This window comes from Gymnodraco acuticeps, unplaced genomic scaffold (genome assembly GCF_902827175.1).
Source record: "Gymnodraco acuticeps unplaced genomic scaffold, fGymAcu1.1, whole genome shotgun sequence".
NCBI classification, from domain to species: domain Eukaryota; kingdom Metazoa; phylum Chordata; class Actinopteri; order Perciformes; family Bathydraconidae; genus Gymnodraco; species Gymnodraco acuticeps.
Window position 1 is genome coordinate 384266 of NW_022992290.1, and position 20903 is coordinate 405168.

A 20903-nucleotide genomic window follows, 5' to 3' on the forward strand; every position below is an offset into this window, starting at 1 on the left:
GTGGCAACCATTACCAATCAAGACAGTGTTATTGTATATCATGATATTACGATTCACGCTTTTATCTGATATGATTTCATTGAAAGACTATAATTGTATACAATAAATGATCAATCAGCCCTAGGCAATAACTGTAACTGTATATTGATTCAAAACCAAATGCTATGTATGCTAATAAGCTGTCACTTAAAGCTACCAACCTCCTCACACACTCATAGACGTTGACAGTGTCCTTAAGGAGACCCTTGTGTTTCAATGTTGAGGATCAAAAATGGGAATTTACAGCAAGAGGAGACATGTCTGCAATCGGCATATCCTCCCACTTTGCAATTCTATGTGTGTACATTAGTACGAGGGGGTTCTAAGTGGTGTCGGGAGGCCTTTGAGCAGAAAAGACGGAGCGTTTATGTGTTGATTGCGTATCAAGTACAGGATCTGCTTTGAGAGGACAACCCTCTTTGTACACCAGTGTTTGAAAGTGTGTGTGCATGTCTCAGTAACTTGTGTGTGTGCATGTCTCAGTAACTTGTGTGTGTGCTTGCCCAGACAGTGGTTCTTGTCTGCAGCTCAAACTGGAGACTTGATACTCCCCAAAGGTCCAACTGTTGATCTGCTCACAGCAGCTATTTTCGCTTACTCGTCTTCCTTCTCCACCTCCTTCTCTCAATCTTTCTCATGCTGTTTCAACTTCAAACATTCGGGAAAGAGGGGAATTCTCTCACAACACACACTGAGAGCACACATTCCTTTTTCATCTACCTCCTACCTTCTTACGCCTCTCTAACTAAGTTTGGACTCCACCGAGAACTCAATGAAATTTACATTTGCCTTATTGGCACGGCAGGGGAGAAACCCGTGTGTTGCCGGGGCAAAGTAGATCAGTTACAGACCAATAATTTATATTTATCTATTTCCCTCGCAGCTTCTGCACCTTTCATCTCCTCATCTCCTACTTTGGCTCAACTTGAAACTCCCTCTTGCTTTCCTCTCTGTCCATCCTTTCTTCCAACCCAACTGTGTTTCTCCTTCCCCGCTTTGTTCTCCACTCTTTCATTTTGTTTTACATTTGAGGCATTTAGCTGATACTGACACCCAAAGAGACAGCCTCTCTTCTTCCTCCTCTCCCACACATGGCGACTCCGTTCTCCCATCTGTTTCTGAATATTCTCTCCAGCTCTCTAATTATCCATCCTTTCCGACGGCTGATCTGGGTTCAGTGACCGCCGGCTTCCCTTGATCATAACGTACCCGATGATCTGAGAGCATCCATTGATCCTGGATCACGGCGCCAACTATGGAACGCTTGATAAAAACACACCTGTGTCTGTTTTATCCACTTTCCTCCCACTCAATCCACTTCTCTCTTGCCCTATCTTCAGACAGAATTAAAAGATTATCATTTAAAGGGCTGCAGCAGAGATGTATGCAAAATCAATATGAAGGAGGGAGATTAACCAAACGTTGCCCTGGGTGGTGCAAATTGAAGCAAGGAGCCATTAGTTTACTTGAAAATTGAGAGAAAATGGTTCCCAACGGTGCATCAGCTTCAAGCAACATGCCAATGAAATCCTGCCATGTAGTATTTACAGCAGCGAAAAATGTCCATTAGGGATTTCTGGCACATAACACTGACCGATGACACTTGCTAAGAGCTTGGTTACATACGCTGCTCATGCTGCCAAGCCTGCTCCACAGACTATAGAGAAGACACGGCGGAGTAAAATGCATAACGCTGAGACATAGCTTACTTTTTCCCCTTGTTTGACCTTTATCGTAAAAAAGAAGCCAAGGAAGCAAATAAGATAAAATAGATTAGATGGACTTTTATTAATCCTCGTGGGGAAATAGTTTCTCTGCATTTGACCCATCCTAGTGTTAGGAGCCGTGTGCTGCCATTTTGAACGGCGCCCGGGGAGCAGTGTGGGGAACGGTGCCTTGCTCAGGGACACCTCGGTAGCACTTGGTATGGCCGGGACTTGAACTGGTGACCTTCCAGTTGCCAAGCCAAGTCCCTATCGACTTCGCCACCACCGCCATTATTAATTATAATAATGGCGGTCAGTATCGGCCTGCTGCTTTAGACTGTCTGCATGTCACCACATTAACGTTGTGCTCTTTTTATCTTTCACAGGTTCAGGTTCAAAGCAAAGTGGGAACTATTTTCACCACCGCTGCCTGATACCCTGCAGTGATTGAATTTGATTGCCTGTTTGCCAGCGTGGTGTGTGTGTATCGCTCTTTCTATTCTTTTATCTATAAATACTGGATGTCCTCATGTGGTTTATCCTCATTTGCACAGTAGAGATGTTTAAAGGGGAAAGTAAGATTTGCAAAATGCACTCATTTGCTAGGTTGCCAAAAGTTTAAGGAGAAGATCAACATCTCCCTTGTAACTGCCCGTTAGATTTTAGAGCCAGGCCATGGTTAGCTTAGTTTAGCATGACGGCTTACAGGGCTCTATCTATAAAAAAGACTGTGCTTTGAGATTCCATGAATTCAGGTAGACTTATGTTTGTATAGATGACACAAACAATTTTTGAGGGACTAAGCACCCTCCCTACAGGCCGATCACGCAGACTGCGTGGGGCCCAGTCTATGGTGGGGCCTCATCTGCCGGAGGGAGCCTCAACTGGCGGAGGGTTCTTCATTTTGCGGAGGGGAGCCTCATCTGAAGCACAAATGCGGCGCACCTACAGTCTAAGCGTGCCACAGTTTTGCCGTTTGCGAGGCTCCACTAGCACCCACAACCCCCCGTCGACGCTCGCGACACAGAGGGCCTCATCATATAACTTTGCGTGGGGCCACAAGTTGGCCAGGGACGGCCCTGACTATAATAATAATAATAATAACTTGGATTTCTATAGCGCCTTTCATAATACCCAAGGTCGCTTTACAAGGAAGAACAGGAGTATAAACAAACATAACAAACATAACATAACAAAAGGCAGTCAGACAAAACAACAAATAGATTTGGGGCCGAAGTCCTTGGCAGACAGATGGGACTTGAGGGCCCTTTTGAAGGCGTCAAGTGTGGGGATGTTGTGGATCTCCGCAGGGAGAGTGTTCCAGAGAGTGGGGGCTGCCATACTGAAGGCTCTATCCCCGAAGGTTCACAGGTTGGTGAGGGGGGCCAGAGTCTGAAGACCGCAGGCTCCGGGGTGGGGCATGTGGGAAGAACAGCGAGCCAGCTAGCAGCTAGCACCATAAGGCAGAACTTTGTACATCAGTCGTTCATTTGTTAGTAAAGACATTACTTTATTGATCATCTCATCTAACTCTTGGTGGGAGCCCAAAAAAGCCAACTACTAAGAAAGTCTGTTTGAAGCTAATGCAGTAGCGCTTCAAATGGTTTGGCTAATTGAAAGCTAATGTATTTGCATGATTCTTGCTGTTTTTGAGTTTATAATTTCAAAAAATGCGCACCTTTTTTAGCTAGTAGGTAAAGACCAGGTAAAAGTGAAGAGACCTACATTATGACACTTAAAGGTGGGTAGGTAATTCACTTCAGAAACACTTTTTGTTATATTCCATGGAATGCTCTTAACATCCCGATAGCAATGAATACATTAAATGCTTTGACAATATCTCGTGCACACACTTATCTCGTGCCCTCATTGGTCATGTGCGCGTTCGTGTGTGTTGGAGGAGGGGCTCTGGAAGGAAGTCTGCGGCTGCGTACTTTCAAATTCTAGCGCACTCGAGCTGGTTTCTCCATTCTTACCTACCCTACCTTTAAGTTACAACGTTTTTATACGAACCCTAAAGAAGGCACTATTTTCTGAAATAAAAATACAAAGAATGCAAACGAGTTATGACATCCTCCTTAAAAATAATAGTTTAGAGCCACTACAATGATAATAATCCGGTGTTTGCATGTCTGCACTGTTTTATATTGGGTTTATTGATTTCTACGTTCTTACTTCTATGGGCAAAAAGGCCATTTCTGAATCACAGGGTAAGATCTTTTTATGCATTTACTTTATTAACCTCAAAACTAAATTGGATTTTTAACTTTGAATTCTTTGTACTCTTGTCTCTTTCTTCTCCGTGCACTTGTCTACCATTATACGTGTTTATTTTAAGCACACCTGTAAAAATAAAGAGTTCAGATGACACACAGAGACACTGTAGAAAAGGCCCTCTTTCAAGTGCTCGAGTCTCTCCTGGAGACTTTCAATCGTCTGACAGTTGTTGCTAATGCATTCTCCAGAGAGCCTTCCCAGACACCAAAGAAACTTTGAGTGATGGGATGTGGATCAATAGCTCTTTTTTTTCTTCTAGAAAATGTCAGGAAACATCTCACGCCTCGCATGTGGAGTACGGCCTCGCGTCGTGAGCAGTCATTGTCAGTTTGTCTCAGAGAGGCTGAGTGGGAACCATATCATATTTTTTGTGCTCACTTAAACTTTAAAAGTGCTCAATGTGTATTTGAATGAAATTATTTATAACTTACAGTCGTTTTCCCCAGAGCTACCGTCTGCATACTCAATCAACTCACTCTAGGCGAGAGCTTCCTCGTCTTACATGGTTTATAAATCACCAGAGAGCCTTTACCTTGTTAAACAGTGATAGCCTGTCTGATGTCTGCTTATATGCTTTTAAGGAAAGGAAGGAAACCGCACATGACAAATAAATAAGATGATATCCTGACTGAGAGGATGCCCTTTTTTCTGGTGTGCACTGTGTTTGTAAAACCTCAAATTGTGAGTATTTGTGTTAAACTTAACAGCACACACATTGTAGGAACAGTGTGTGCTTGGTCTCAGTACATTGTGTGGAATCAACACAGCTTACCAAAAAGCAGAAATGAAGAAAGTTTTTAAGTGGGCAGATTCATTTTGTTTTCATGCTTTATAACCTTAGTTTATCTCCTCCCAAAAGTTTAGTGTGTGTTCTCCCATAAGATTCAATTTTTTTAATGACGAGCATCGAACCAAAACAAATATCTTTATTCATCTTAATTTCTCCGGCTGAAATGTAATCGTTAGCTAACAAGTGAATATACAGCAGCCCATTTGTGCAACTGTCACATAATCCTTTCACACTGGAGGAAAGTCATTTTCATATTATTGCGTCTACATTATATTTTATGCATTTTAGAAAATATGTTCATTTTATGTAACTGTTTTGAGAGGGCGTTGGTGTAAGAGTTTGACTTTGCTTGAGTTGGGAAAGTACATCCCACTTCTGTACTGATAGTTTGCCAAGATGTATGTAAATGATATAACATCAGGTCAAACATTTTCCACTTCACAGTATGCCAACTGAATACAATTAAAGAAACAAATGTATCTCAAGCATCCAAGTAGACGTAAATTCACATTTTAAGTGTGGGTTTATAATTAAGTTTTGGGCCCACTAGTTGATTGGCATATAGCGTTAGCCAAGGTAAAGGGTTAGGGTTAAGGTTAGGGTTAGGGTTAGGTTTAGGTTAGGTTAGGGTTAGGGTTAGGTTAGGTTAGGGTTAGGGTTAGGGTTAGGGTTAGGGTTAGGTTAGGGTTAGGGTTAGGTTAGGGTTAGGGTTAGGGTTAGGGTTAGGGTTAGGGTTAGGGTTAGGTTAGGGTTAGGGTTAGGGTTAGGTTAGGTTAGGGTTAGGGTTAGGGTTAGGTTAGGGTTAGGTTAGGGTTAGGTTAGGGTTAGGGTTAGGGTTAGGGTTAGGTTAGGTTAGGTTAGGGTTAGGGTTAGGGTTAGGTTAGGGTTAGGTTAGGTTAGGGTTAGGGTTAGGTTAGGTTAGGGTTAGGGTTAGGGTTTGTTATTGATAAATGCAATAACAAATATTATCTTAAAGTAGAAAACTGTCTGTAACTCAACAATACATATATGCAGCACAATAGCATTCAAGCAAATGTAGTTAAAAGAGATTAAAGTGTAAAAAGATGATAGGAATAAGATATTAAAGTATAATGCAGATGAAATGATCAGTAGATTATCTGACGACTTAACCAACAGAGAATTGAAACTATTTTCTAAATCCTTCATGGTTTTCTTGCCAAACTATTTCCTGCTTTTCTCTGTCTTTTGCAGAATAAACCGAATAGCTTCTTGATTTGGACTTCTGTTAGATCGAAATGAGGAATAAGAAGCCATCATGTTGTGCCCTGGGAAATTGCGCCGGACATTTTTCACTATTTTGTGACATCTTATAGACAAAACGACTACTCATGAAAATAATCAGGGTTGCTTCGAGCGTTCCTCGTGAGTCAGAGTCTCAAAGTGAAGAATAAAGAATGAGAAGTGTCTGTCAGTATGCTCATGGCTTTATTTCATTTATAGGCAGCATTCACTCGTGATAAGTATGAAGTTCAACCACGATGTTAAGTGGAATCTAAGCCCACTCTTATATATTATTCAAATGTATTTACTCATTTTGCTGAGGAAGAAGTATTGGATAAGAGAAACAGTAAATCTAATGTCCTTGTTTGTTTCCTTTTCTTTGTCTCTATTTAAAAGTTTCGGTGTCTCCGCCCGGCTTTATCTCCCTCATGCCCATCTCTTTATCTCTCGCTGTCTCCCTGTAGTCTAGCATTAATGTAGGAACCCATCTGTTTTGTGTTTTCCTAGCTGTCTAATCTCTTCTATTAGCAAATCTTTGTTTCTCCCCCAATCCACCCCCACTCAGTCCCTTCGGGGTATCTGTGGGTCTTTAAAAGGGTCTTAAAATAAATTAAGGGCATTAAACGTATTAAAATATCCCGTGCAGTTATCAGATCGTTTGTTTTCGCCGTGGAATGACAGGTTCTCTTTGCTCTAAAACGTTCACGCTCAGATTAATACAGGACAGGATTAACTGTAAAATGTTTTTTTTTGTCATTGTATCTGGTTTAATAAACACAACTGGGCTTTGTGTCCCTTAACAATTAATTTTCGGTTTGGCTTTATCCTTATCTAGGCAGTTATAGTTCCAAAACTCTCATTAGCTCTGCTCCACTGGAAGCAGGCTGGTGTTTCAGCTTCTTCCCTCTACTTCCTTTCTTAATTTGAATCTCTTTTATTCACTTCTATGTCAAAATAAAAGAAGTTGCTTAAAGTGCGCCGACACGGTGTTCCCTCCTCCTCCTCCTCCTCCTCCTCCTCCTCCTCCTCCTCCCTGTCTCTGTATCGCATCTCATCTTTGCAAAGCAGGGTCAAATTAAACTGATATCAATGGCTCTCCTTGCCTGAATAATGATAAACGACATCTCGAGGTTTCAATCTACCACAGAGTATTAGATTGAATCGATCGTGATTATACCAGCCACATCAACATTTCATGCATCACAGCTTTAGCTTGGATTTTTCGTCATTTTCTGCATTATTTGTGGATAAAAACACTTTTATAAATGAAATCCAAAGCCTCTCTGTATCTCTAATGCATAATGTGTATATTCCTCCTCTCTATAATGTAATATATGCCACTTTATACTATATCTAGTTTCCTCACTGCATCTCTCCCCACCTCCTCTTCTCTTCATCCCACTTTATTGGCCATGAATGTGTATTTTTCTGGTTAATAAGCTCATGAAGTTAAAAGTAATGAGAAAGAAGTAGATCCCAGCATCTGTGTCTGGTTATTCCTCGCCTGTCTTTCTGTCTTCTATATTCTCCATCTCTGATCTCTCAGTAGTGTCTGCCGTATGGAGGCCATCACTGTGAAGGGTTGTCACTCATCTTTGTATTCTTCTTCCCACTCCAGCTATTTGTCCATCCCTTGCTCCCCGCTCCCATCCATTTTTCTGATGTTTCAAATCTCCAAAGCCCTGTTCATGCTGTGCAGTGGAGCAGCTGGTGGTGTGGAGTCATAATTCCTCTCCTCTCCTGCTCTCCAATCAACTCTCTTATTTCTATCCCTTATTTCTCCTGTTCTAGTACATCTTTCTTCTCCCCTTTGCTCTGAGCTTACTGGCCGACGGCTCCATCTCCATCAATCATAGAGAAAAGTGAAACACTTAAGAACTCTTTTTCACTTTTTCTTTCCATCGTGATTCACTTTTGAGATCCCGCCATCGTTCTAATCCGTCTGTCCTTCCTTCCACTTCCACTTTTTGGCTGAACAATAACAGTAAATTACTGAGCAAGATTTATTTTGGACGGTCATTTGAAGGAGTAGGCGAAGTTTAATCTCTCCCCCAAAGAGCAGAACGTTTTTCAAAATGCCTTTCTAAAGTAAAATACTACTAAAACAGCTTTAAAAACGATCACAACGACATTTGTGTGATACGGTACGTCCACACGGTTCCGTCGCGTTGAAGCTTGCCGGTGGGCGTGTTTGGTGTGGACCAACAACCAATCACATTCATCTCCTGCCCCGGACACACAAGCATGCGGTTTGATTGTCTAGCGCTTGTACTGGCATATGATTTGATTGGCTGGCGCCTCCGTCGAAGCTTGAAAGGTTGAACTTTTCTCAACTTTCGAAGCAAAGCGACGGAACCACAATGCAGTTCGGTAAAGCTTGACGTCACCCCATTCAAAGTGAATGGGAAGCGTCTATGTTGAAGCACGCGACGGAACCGTGTGGACGTACCGTTAGTCAATTACCAAATTTCAACCATGGCCAATGATCTTTACCTTAATCGAAAGCTGCGCTAATCGACATTGTCACAATTAATTAATTGTAATTTGAAAAGGAGTCTTATTTATCCCTCGGTTCTGCTGTTTCTTTCAGCTCTATGGAGCAAACTTTACTGTTTCCAGCGATAAAAGGCAGGGAAATACTGCACAAACCCATCTGTTCACAACCTGCTGGGCACCCAACAGCAGGCAGACAAAGTGAAAGGATAACTGGGGAATGAAATGGAGCATCTATCAGTCAGTCTTTTACCCGGGTGGAGACCAAAATAGAGATAAAAGTGGAGTAAATATAGGACTGTCATTCATCATTTGAATGGATCAAGTTGTTGATGTTTGTGTAACAGGTGGTCAGCTTTGTGTTTACCGCGTGTCGCAGCCAAATGCAAGGTCTCATTGTTTTTATTTGTATTATGTCGTATTTTCATTTATATTTGGCGGCAATCACCTGTGTGAGTGTGAGTGAGTTGGAAAGTGACATTTGTTTTGTTGACTGCTTTTTCTACCGCTATTATACCGCAATTTCCATCTAATTTTCCATCGCCCTTCTCTACTACTACAGATTGGGTTGTCTATTATTGCCTGTGTTCATAATAAATGGTCAAACTAACGGGAAGAGTCAAGCAGCTTTGTTTGATCGTGCTAAACTCATAAGCCCCTCAAGTTTGAGTTTTTTTGGACTGCCTCCAGAGGGAATGCAAGTTCAAGTGTGTTCTCTTTAAAGCATGATTACTCTGTGATCTCAAGTTATTTATTTGGGCATAATGTCAACCAAAGTTTCAAAATAGTTACATTTAGGGCTCAAGATAAAACATGGTTCAGTTGTGTGAACACTTTGGAGCATAATCCAGTCCCATTGTTTGTATAAAGAAGCATAATACATGATGCACCGTCATCATCCTGACATCAGCTTTTCTTTGTCGTTCCAACACCTTATTAAAGCCAACAATGCTATCTCTACTTTCTCCTTCCTTCATGCTCTCCATCTGCTTCCCATGCTTCAAACTCTTCTCCTTCTTCATCCCTATCTGCCCTTAATCACGAGTGTTCCTAATGTACACACATCTCTTCCTCCTCTATCTGTGTGATATGCTCCAAATATCTGGAACAAACTCTGACTACTTTTAAATCCAGACTAAAGACTTTTCTTGTTGCTTTTAATTGAAATATTCACATCTTAAACTGCACTGTAACTTTAACCATGTATTTGTTCTTGTAATGTTTATTATCTTTTCTTTTTAATGACTGATTTTAAATGCCATTTTCTTAATGTCTTTCATTGTTGTAAAGCACTTTGAATTGCCTTATGTTGAAAGGTGCTATATAAATTAACTTGCCTTGCCTATGTGCCTCCTATCTCTCCCTCTCGTGTTTCCCCTCTCCATCTGCTGCACTTTGAAAAGAAGACATGGATGAAGCTCCCGTCATCTTCCTTTCCCCTCTCTGTCTCTAAACTCTCTACTTTTCAAAGTGGAGCATCTGCTGCTTGTTGGTCCACTGCAGCGGGGAGTTTCTGCCCCGTCTCACTCCCCCCCCACCGCGGCCTCCTCCTCCAATTTTCTCCCAATCCCCTCCCTCCCTCCTCCAATACTCTTCTCAATTCCCTCCCTCCCTCCTCCAATACTCTTCTCAATTCCCTCCCAAAGTGCAGGTCGGCCTTTAAGTGTTCTATCATTGCAGCGAAGAGCCACACTTTCTATTTCATGCCTCTCTACTGTGGTTGAAGCTCCATCTGGAGTAAAGACTAGCTGATCTCTCCATTTGTCCCTCCTCACCCCCTCCCTCCCTCATTCTCTCTCGCCTCTCTGTTCTCACAATTGTCTGTTGCAAAATGTTGGCCCTCAGCGATGAAACTTCTCGGCCAGTATCCTTCTCTGCTCTCGCCTATTGTTGACTCCATCCCTCTATCACTTCACTTCTGCTGCTAAGTGTTGCATGTGTGCACAAGGGAGTCTTTCTGTCCCTCTCAGTCTTTAACACTCCCACCACTCATTTCTTCCATCTGTCCCACTCTCTCCTATTTTCCATCCCAAGTAACAAGTCTGTTGGCTGAGACAAAGTTGGAAAACTAGAACAAGTTGGAGTTAAGTCCCACCTCAAAACCCACCTCTTCAACTCTGTATATCCAGATCCAGATTTGTTTTATTTGTCTACCCTCCCTCCCAAATGTAAAGCGTCTTTGGGTTCAAGAAAAGCGCTATAGAAATATAATTTATTATTATTATTATTAACAATTTCTTTAAATTAATAGATTTTAAAGGGGCCTTATATATTATGTGTATGTGATGCCTCTACTGTGACATGTCTCCATGCTTTAACGTTCAAAAAGCTCCTTCTTTTCACCCTCCGTCGGAAACCAGAGCCCAGTCTGCTCTGATTGGTCAAGCGCTTAGAGATGTCCCGCCCCTTAGCCTTTTACAATCTGTTGGAGTGCCAGTCAATAGAAGTGTGAGTGTTACAAGGTGATGTCACCCTGTTAAGCGGGGCGGAGGGAACGCGGGGGTTTCAGATAACAAACTACAGGAAAGGGCAAACCAAAATGCATAATAGTCCCCCTTTAAATACTCAGTTTGGGGATGTCACACGAAAAAGGAAACGTCCTTTTCATGTCTCTGTCTTTATATTCAAACTGGCTGCTTTTTTCTCCACCATTTTTAAACCATGGGTTTGAGCCAACCCAGTCAAAAGTAATAGTACATGACATGTTAGACGCTTTTATCTAAAGCGACTTACATACTTAATACTGTGGGCAATCGGGGTGAAGTGTCTCAGGGACACCATGACATGCTGACTGCAGTGGGGTTTGAACCTGTGACCCCCTGACGCACACCAATGCTTTATCCACTGCGCCACACGCCTCCATTATGTAATAATTAGCACCAAAGCACCATCTTTATAACGTCAGATCTTATTTACAGTGTCACATTTAGTCCAGCGAAAATACTATATATATATTCAAAATACAGGGTTTGCAATGCGATGTTGGAACATTGAACCCAGGAGCGGGAAGTCGCTTGTTTCAAAATATCATTGAAAGCCAGTTGGCCCGTCATGTTGCACAAAATTGAATAATGGGGCAGTTTATCTTTAAAAGGAGCTGTTTGAATTGGACACATTGATGCACTTGAGCCCATCCGACTCTCAGGTTTGTTTTCATCCTTTTGTTTTCAGTTGTTGTGCAATTTTGTCAATATGACATGTTGCTTGCTTTCTCAGCTCTCTAATGGCTTCGCTTGGGGCTTTTTTCTCCTGAACAAAGCTTTTGACCCAGCGCGTTGTTATTAGTGCCTTGTTCAACAAAGATTAAATAGAGCAACAACTTCCTTATGTCTCCTTAGAAATAACATTCACATGGAACGGGTGTGCATTTGCAAATATGTTTTTTTAAAGAAAACATGATGTCTTTTTTATTAACGTCGTAGACCATGTTTATATGTAATTACTTCATGCATCGTGGGGAGACTGGATAGCTGTAGCTCGTCAAAAAGTCATTAAAAGTCTAATTGCATCCGAGAGGCATTCGAGCTCAATTCTAATTCCTCATGAAGTATTCTCGCCAGATGTTGAAACAGTTGTAAATGCATCCATCTCTCGAGAATGCATAGATAATCTTTAGTGTAACTACATCAGCAAGCGTTGTGTGAAAGTAGCCTCTACATGGCCTTTCCCTTGTGATAACAGCAGCTAATGTGGCACTGAAATACTTAATACACCCCGCTACCCAACCCTTAAACACCCCCGCGGTATAGAAATGTCACACTTCCCGGGACTAGAATAAACATGGCTGAGTGAACATGACTTAAGCAGCGTTTATGTGTTCTTCGAAACATCTTTGCCGAACTAATTTATTCCTATTTGGTTGTATTTCTCAGGATACACGCTTGTTTTTGACACTTTCATTTGAGTTCTTGTCTCTCTCCATCCCTCCCACCCTCTTACCACTGGTGTAAAGTGACTTAGTACATTTACTCAAGTACTGTACTTACGCACGCTACTTGTACTTTACATGAGTATCTCCATGTTTATGCTACTTTGTACTTCTACCCACGATTCAGAGGTAAATCATGTACTTTTACTCTACTACATGTATTTAATACCTTAATATTAACTTAATCAGCACTTAAATAAGACTCTAGTCACACCTGGACTATTCCTACTTTCTGGTATTTCAACTTTTACTTCAACTGATGTTTTGCTATTACAATTGACAAATTGGTTTTGCATCTGTTGGGTTTAATTGTTTTGGTAATGGGTGTGTTGTGATTTTTTAGTTTTGTGATTTGATTATAATTTTGGTTCAAATACAAACATTTTACTTAAATTGATGAATTACTTGATTTGTGTTCCTTCCGTAGCTAGGTCCCTCCATCTTCTTCTAATGAACCTTTCCTTATTTTGGACAGATTCATATTAAATATCCTTCTGTCTGGCGCCAGACAGAAGGATAAATACTTTAGGGATAAAACCTGTGTGACAAAGTAGAAGTTCTGAGTACTTGTTCGTCCTCTGCCTCTTACCTCTCTTCGCTCCGAAGTACAGGGTCTGCTGAGCGGTGTTGGACCACTGCAGAGAGGAGTTATCGCTCTCGGCCACTCGGCAGGTCAGTGTCACCGTCCCCCCCACGGACACCGTTTCATCAGAGGTCACCGGCTGCATGGGGTCGTCGTCTAGGGAACAGGAGAGAAAAAGAGAGGGGAGGGGGGGATCATGAGACAAGAGCGATAGATGCGCAACAGTCAGAGACGCTTATATTGAAAAACAAGCAAAAAATGTAGCACACACCAACACACAAATCAGATAAACCCACCCAAATGCATTACTCGCCCCTCTCTCCCCCTCTTTCTCTCTATCTCCCCCACCCATCTCTTTCTCTGCTTGTCAGATTATCTATATATCTCTATCTGTCTTTCTGAGAGCGAAGAATCAAAGCACGTACACACACACACACACACACACACACACACACACACACACACACGGACATGCTGTCAGAAGGGACAAAAAAAAGCAGACAAATGGCAGTGTGGTGGTATGTCTGCGAGGCCAGTGTAAGAGCGATGAGTCAGGAGCAGCCTTGGCTCCGAGAGACTTCAGGACCTGAGAGACCGGCAGGATGAAGAGATGGCTCTCCACAGGTCAAAGCAACAACAAGAGCACTGTCTCATACCCTCTTATGTCAATATCCGTGTCAGTTTTTTAACACCGTGCATACGTATCGGCTGCTACAGAACGAGCTCAAACGGGACAGGCATTATGGAAATGAGCGGGTCAGAGGCAAAGAGAAAGAGAATACAAATGACCCGGTATAATGGAGGGGTTCTAAAAGGCTGGAGCTGAACTGGGAACACCGCAAAACCGCCAAACAGTGAACTGGGTGTTTTTTGATTGGCTCAAATGATGGTATTAATGTAACAGCACTCGCTTGATAACGGGTGATAGTGCAGGCGACATCTGCTCTTTTGATTCAGCGAGGGTGGCAGACGGTTACGTGACGATGTATACTAAACTATGCAGCTTCTCGTTACAGTTAGTGACGACAAGCCTGTCAGCTATATTATGTGTTAACTGTGTTTTTTCCAGTGGCGAACCGTCAGGGCCTTCAAGGTATTCAGAGAATACCCTGGGACACTCAGATAAAACAAACAAAAAATCGATGTAATTATATAAATAAAATGTATATAAAATGAATAAATGAGAATCGTATCTGTGTTGTTGATCTGTAATTAGAGTGTTAATTTGATCAGTGTTACGTTGATTTGTTTGTCCTTCTCGGACCATGCACTACGCATTTCAGTGGGTTTCTGTTAGAAAAGAAAGCAACCAATCAGATCTTGTTCTGGGTCTCTGGGTAGAATATCCTTCAACCAAGGTATTCTACATCCTTGATAGAATGCCCTGGCCGTTGCACTGAATGAGAGCGTACGTTTGGACTGACAGTTTGATCAACCAATCAGATATTGATTTGTAGCCAATGGGCGTATTCTTTCAGAGTTCCCCTCGGCTCCAGGGTATTCTAGAAGGCCCGCTAGTTAATTGGCTCGAGACAGAGGATCTAGAATGCGACGAAGCAATTCATGCCGTTTTATTGTTTTTAACGTTGAAATGACAAGTGCAACAGGTGAAGAGGAAGTTGTTGCGGAATTGTTGTGAGTACCCTTTTCAAGACGACAATTCAGTGAAAAGACGGACATTATAATGCCGCGGCGGGGGGGGGGGGGGGGGGGGTGTGTCTACAGAAGGTCCAGTTGTGATAGCCACGGTTCGCCACTGGTTTTTTCATTGGTTTTGAGGGCAATGCTTTACCCTTCATGCCTACTTGTCGCTCAACCAAATCTAGCAAAACAAAATGATGGCATAATTGACGAACGCCAAAGGAGGGAACATCTCGTAAGAAAACATACACCAAAGTGATGCCTTCCAACCTGCTTCCAACTGAAAATATGGCTTGCATAAAGAGTTTAATTAGAACTAAATTGTCAAGTGGGAGACAGGTTTATATTCGGCGTGAAGCGTTATCACATCCTTGCACCGGCGGTGGAATTGATATTTTTTTTTCAGCAGGAAGAACATCTGCTTAAGTTCGCTTCGGCGGAACTCCCATCAAGACATGAAAGAAGGGGGAACACATGAAGAGAGGAGGAGAGCAAACTAACTGCATGTAGCATCAAAAACACACAATTGCAGAACATGAGCTGAAAGCAGTATGTTTTGTAATATTAAAGTTTTATAGCCGTTCTAGAAAACACAAGTTATTAGAAAAGAAAAAGGGGATGCCTCTAGCTCAGGGGTGTCAAACTCAATTTAATCGCGGGCCACATCAGCATTATCGTTGCACTCAAAGGGCCGGTTGTAACTTTAAGACTATATAAAAATACATATATAAATATATATAAAACAATGTATTATACATTATTGCCTCTGCATTGGATTATTATCGGATAGGGTAATAACTTAATAATTAACTACGTCTGAAAGCAGAAGTCTGGGGCAAATAATTACAAGTCTCTTCAGTGAGAATGTCACAAAATGATTTAAAAAGAAAAGCCACATTCTGGAGAAAAAGTCGAAATCAAAAAAAAGAAGTGACATTTTAAAAAAAAGTAACATTTTGAAGAAAAAAAAAGTAACATGAGATATAAAAAAATGCATATTTAGAAGAAAAAAAGTCTAATTTGAGATGCATTGTGGGACATGTAGTTTATGGGCAACGTGCTTCTGTAAATCATCATGTAACCGTATAATAAACATATAATATTCTTTGCAAGCTCTTGTGGGGCCACAGAAAATGAAGTCACGGGCCGGATTTGGCCCCCGGGCCTTGAGTTTGACACCCCTGCTCTAGCTGAGAGGATATAGAGCTCTTAAAGGTAACGTTGCAACACGCCTGTAGGATTCAAACGGCACGCAGAGACTTCAGGAGCACTTTGTGTCAGAGTGAGTCTCTCCTCGGCTCTCTGTGGTGTTTTACTGCAGCCCTGACCTTGTGGTTAGTTTATCTAAGCACCATGATGGGTGAGCGCTAGATGTGTGGTCAAGTGCAGCCCGGATTAGTGTCTCCTTTAATAGCATCTCAAGCTAATTCTTGCGGCTGATCGCAAGAGCTCCTGTTCTTGGCATGAAGTCTTTGGCTACATTGGCTTTCCCAGAGCATCAATCCTCCAGCCAACCGCAATCAGGGAAGACAAGTTAGACCAACTCATCTTATCTTTGCCCGCTGAAGAAAGCTGGCATTTCTCAACAAGAACAACCTGTGTTCGGCTCGGAGTGACATTTGTGCTAGTAGAACTTCAGTGGTCGATTACTTGGGAATTTCAGTAGGTCTATCTACCGTTTAAAAGGGACTCATTTCCAGAACTTTTTACACCACATATACTATTTACACACAGCTAAATATAAGTACTGCATTCAAACTTTTATCAGTGGACTTAATTGCAGACTTTCCCATGGTCATTGCGTGGTCAACTCAATGAACTGTCCTGTTCATTTTCTCCTTACAAAACATTTTCTCCACAATGCATAACGCCGCTTAAAGTATTCTCCATCTACATTAGATTTGCATAATGTTCACACCGCCAGAAATTAAATAGCCTCTTGTGGGCTCAACTACAAGCTCGCTTAAGCTCACCCTATTGATAAATAATGACCCATCCGTAGGCCCAGAAGAGCTGAAGAGGATAAACTCCACAAATGCAGTGGCAAAAATGATTATTTGGTTGTTTCAATGTCTTTTATTTTCCTTTCAAATTATTGATCTGGGGCACTGAGGGCCTAAAGGTTAGATACGAGGGAAGGTGCCTCGGAGATTGGAAATTCGATCCAAGGACTGGCAGTAAAAAGGTGGAGTACTTGAAGCTTCTTTATTACCTCTGTTGGAGTGCCTTTAAGCAAGGCATTTGATTTCCAGCTACTTCAGTGGAGCCCGTGGCTAACAGAGCAGACTGTGCATGTGGAGGCTAACAATAAGTCTCTATATCAAGTAATGCAAGCTGATAAATGGAGGCTAATCTCAGTGTTGCTATAAAACATTGAAATGATGATTAAAGGGACAATGCATCTTATATGTAAAGCTCCATTCATGCATACAAATCAATTGAAGTTGTACAGTATATGGGCAGCACCCTTGTTTTATTATTTTATTATGAATGTTTTATATGAATTCACTATCAGCATGTTTCGGCACAATAATCAACAATTTACGTAAACTTTTTCCTATTGTTCTGATTTTTTAGAATACATTTTCTAGTTCATCAAAAAGTATATTATTTTCCTTGTAAAGAAAACACGTTATTCCTGCTTCTCTTCCAAATGTTTGTGAACATAACAGTCCATTTCAAACATTTTGTAATTGAACACTAATCCATTATGGTCATGCCAATAAAGCTATAATGCAGCTTTCGGCCTAATGGCATCAGATATATTTGGTTTAATTCCGTGTGAGTAGAATCAACAAGACTTTTTGACTGCATTAGAATAATATAGAAATGTTTAAGCAATATTTCAAATGGACTCAATCGTTCATGTTATGGCCAGAAGGGTGGGGTTCGCAGTAGGGTGCATTTAGAGGGGCACCAGAGACATTAGGCCTTTCGAAATAAGACAAATATTTCTGTGGCTGTCAAATGTAATGACAAATCCTAAGAAACACTACGGAGTCAGAAGCATGTGACCCATAAGCCTCAGAAACAGATACAGCTGTTTGTTTACCTTTAAAGCTTCTTGGGAGCAAAACATTGTTGAAAGTTAAAAGGGGGAAATTAAGTCCAGCCGGAGTTTCGACAGTTAAGTAAAGCTGAACACCCGAGCCAGCGAGAAATGAAAGGAGAGACCTATCTATCGTTAGCAGACGTTAAGTTAAACACTGTGGCTTGCTCTTCGTTTTTCTCGCCTCTCCTCCACTCCCCCCCTCAAGCTGTAAGCTCACAGAAGACACGGGTATTTAAAGAAACACAATTTACACTTCTCCGAGCCGGCAACAAGGTGAGAGAACGCAGAGGTAGAAAGGCTGCTTGGGATATCAAGTCAAGGGAGGGGGAGAGAGAAAGAGAGAGAGAGAGAGAGAGAGAGAGAGAGAGAGAGAGAGAGAGAGAGAGAGAGAGAGAGAGAGAGAGAGATGGATGGATAAGGGTGTGTAGAGGAGGGTGTGTGATAAAATATGGAGAGAGAGAGAGAGTGTGTGTGTGTGTGTGTGTGTGTGTGTGTGTGTGTGTGTGTGTGTGTGTGTGTGTGTGTGTGTGTGTGTGTGTGTGTGTGTGTGTGTGTGTGTGTGTGTGTGTGTGTGTGTGAGAATAACAGGTAGGTAGGGGAGAGAGGAATCGAGTAAGACTTCAGAGGAAGTGTGAAGACCTCGAGGGCCCTCATTTTTTTTTTAAAAGGAAAAGGGGGGAAATGAAGAAGGAGTTTCAACACTTTATTGAAATAGGCGTATTTGCTTTCTCTCTGAGAGGGAGAGGTGATGTTTGATATCCATCTCATGTCAGGTGCGTTATATATAGAGCTGCAGTCAGGGCGTGTTTAATGGCATATCATACATGGAAGCAGGTGGCAAACAATCAGCATGTTCAAAGAGTTGATTCACTTTCACAAAGGAAGACATCTTAGCTCAACTTTGGTGTGTGTATCTTGCTTGTATGTTATTTACATGAAAAATGGAATTTGAAAAATGATTGCCACAGAAAAATGTAACATAGCACAACACAACACAACATGAAATGAAATGGAAAATGGAATAATTAGAATGCTTGGCATGTTGTGTGTTTTCGGTTGTTTGATGTATTCAGCTGTTGACTTAGTAATCTGAAATGATGAAGCGATCCGATTGGCTGTTTTTCTTTTCTGTTTTAGTGTTATTTAACTTTTTGTGAGATTTTGACACTGTTGTGTCCTTATGTGTGTCTCCTGCCTGCACTAAATACATATTAAAAACAACATCAATGTAATTACAATATGAAGCTTTAGGCGGGACTACGTGCTGAAAATACGAGTCGACTCAGTTCCTACATTTCTGAAGCTATAGGTTATGTTCAGTCAAATCGCGGTAAGTGGTTCCCATTTAATTGTTTCAGGTGGTTCAAGTATATTGTTTTTGTCCCTTTTAGACCAAATGATTGATGGAGAAAATGAACAGCCTATTAATCAATATCGGAATAATTGTTATTTGCAGCCTGGCTATCTGCATACTTCGTCTCCCTGGTACCTCAAGGGTTCACATACTCACTATTAAAAGTGGGGTAGGTAATTTTGGAGAAACCAGCTCGAGTGCGGTAGAATTTGAAAATACACAGCCGGAAGAAATCTGCTACTTCCTTACAGAGCCCCTCCTCCAACACACACGAACGCGCACAGGACCAATGAGGGCACGAGATAAGTTTGTGCCCAGATGGAAGGCTGACAGGCAGGTAGGCCATCCAGTTACTTTAGCCGGGCCGGCTCAGATGATTGGTCGTGCTTTTTACAGCGCTACGGCTTCCACAGATGACATTTTTTAATGGATTTTTTGTCAAAGCACTTTAAGATATTCATTGCTATCGGGATGTTAAGAGCATTCCATGGAATATAACAAAAAGTATATCTCGAGCCGGTTTCTCAAACTTACCTACCCCACCTTTAAGATGAGTCATGCACAGAACATATATTTGATAAGCTTTATAAGAAGGTTTTACGGGTATAAAATCACAATTGAGAAAATATGTGTGGAATGAAAAGAGTCATAATTGACCATGATTGCAGTTACAGGTCTCTTGGATAATGGTGGTCGGCGGGGGATTTCATTTGTTAAAGTACCATGGTTTCCTACGGGGGCAAATTGGCAGGAAGGCTGACCTGCTGCTCCGTGTATACAGACCTCTACATTATGGGAAACCTTTGATTATTATAATCACAGTTACCAGGTTGGGATCCATTGTGCCTTTACAGAGACCAACATCTAGTGTTCTTGAACTGAATCTGAAGGAACCGCACAGTAGTGTGAAGGTGAAATAACATTTTGCATTATTGTTCAAAGGATCTAAGGATTTATCGGCTTTATTTGTCATATGTAGAAACACAAACGTGTATTTTGGCAATGATAATCTTCTGTATCCTCCAACAAAGCAACATTTGTGTGTCAGTTAAAGATTCTTAACATTACTGACACCTCGGGTCAATTTGACCTACAGTATTACCACATGTGTTTATGTTGGGATAAAGGTCTGTTCTATGTTAGTGACAAGAAAATAACATGAAAGCTTGAATACAACGTTTTTCCACAAGAACATAATTATGATACATTTCATTTGGGTTTTATTCAAATGTATAGCATCTGTGGTTTCTATGGGGTACATTTTGTAAAATCATTCAAAATGTTTGCCTTTGACTTATAGTCTAGCAGGAAGGGCCCTCAGAATTTGAGATACCCCTACCCGAGGTAGAACAAATGACAACAATGATTTTTCTTATCTTTAGGGTCTCCCATTAATTAAATTGATTGTTGTCAAATTTTATTTTGGGGGAAAAAAGGTTTTTTTGGTTGTTCTTTAGAACTACCCCAATCCCTGAAAAAGAGCCACATTAGACCAGGCCGAATGTGGGAAACGTGACAAAAAAGCCCATAACTTGAGAATGACCACTCTTTTCCTCAATTATGAGACAATTATTTAACTAAAGAAATACTGAATTATAGTCCTGTAAACTTAGCTTTAGTTTAGACGGAAATTGTACTTTTTGGTGATAGGAACATAGGACTCATTTATGAGAAAAACAGAAATCCCTAAAAAAATATGCCATTACTGAATTGTCTAGGGTGCTACTGAACACTAACCAGTAGTTGTTTGGAAATATCTGGTACAGTTCTTTTGCAAATACCTCTTCTCTGAGACAGT

At 41.3% G+C, this 20903-nt stretch overlaps 1 protein-coding gene across 4 annotated transcripts in view; it reads right to left on the bottom strand.

Moving 5' to 3' along the window:
• The window catches only part of cadm3 (cell adhesion molecule 3), a 116520-nt gene that overhangs the window by 55895 nt on the left and 39722 nt on the right, over positions 1 to 20903 (bottom strand). For all 4 annotated transcript variants that reach the window (XM_034207898.1, XM_034207896.1, XM_034207894.1 and 1 more), the window contains exon 3: positions 13065 to 13214. In XM_034207898.1, the coding sequence (XP_034063789.1) occupies positions 13065 to 13214 (150 nt within the window). The remainder of the gene's footprint in view (positions 1 to 13064; positions 13215 to 20903) is intronic.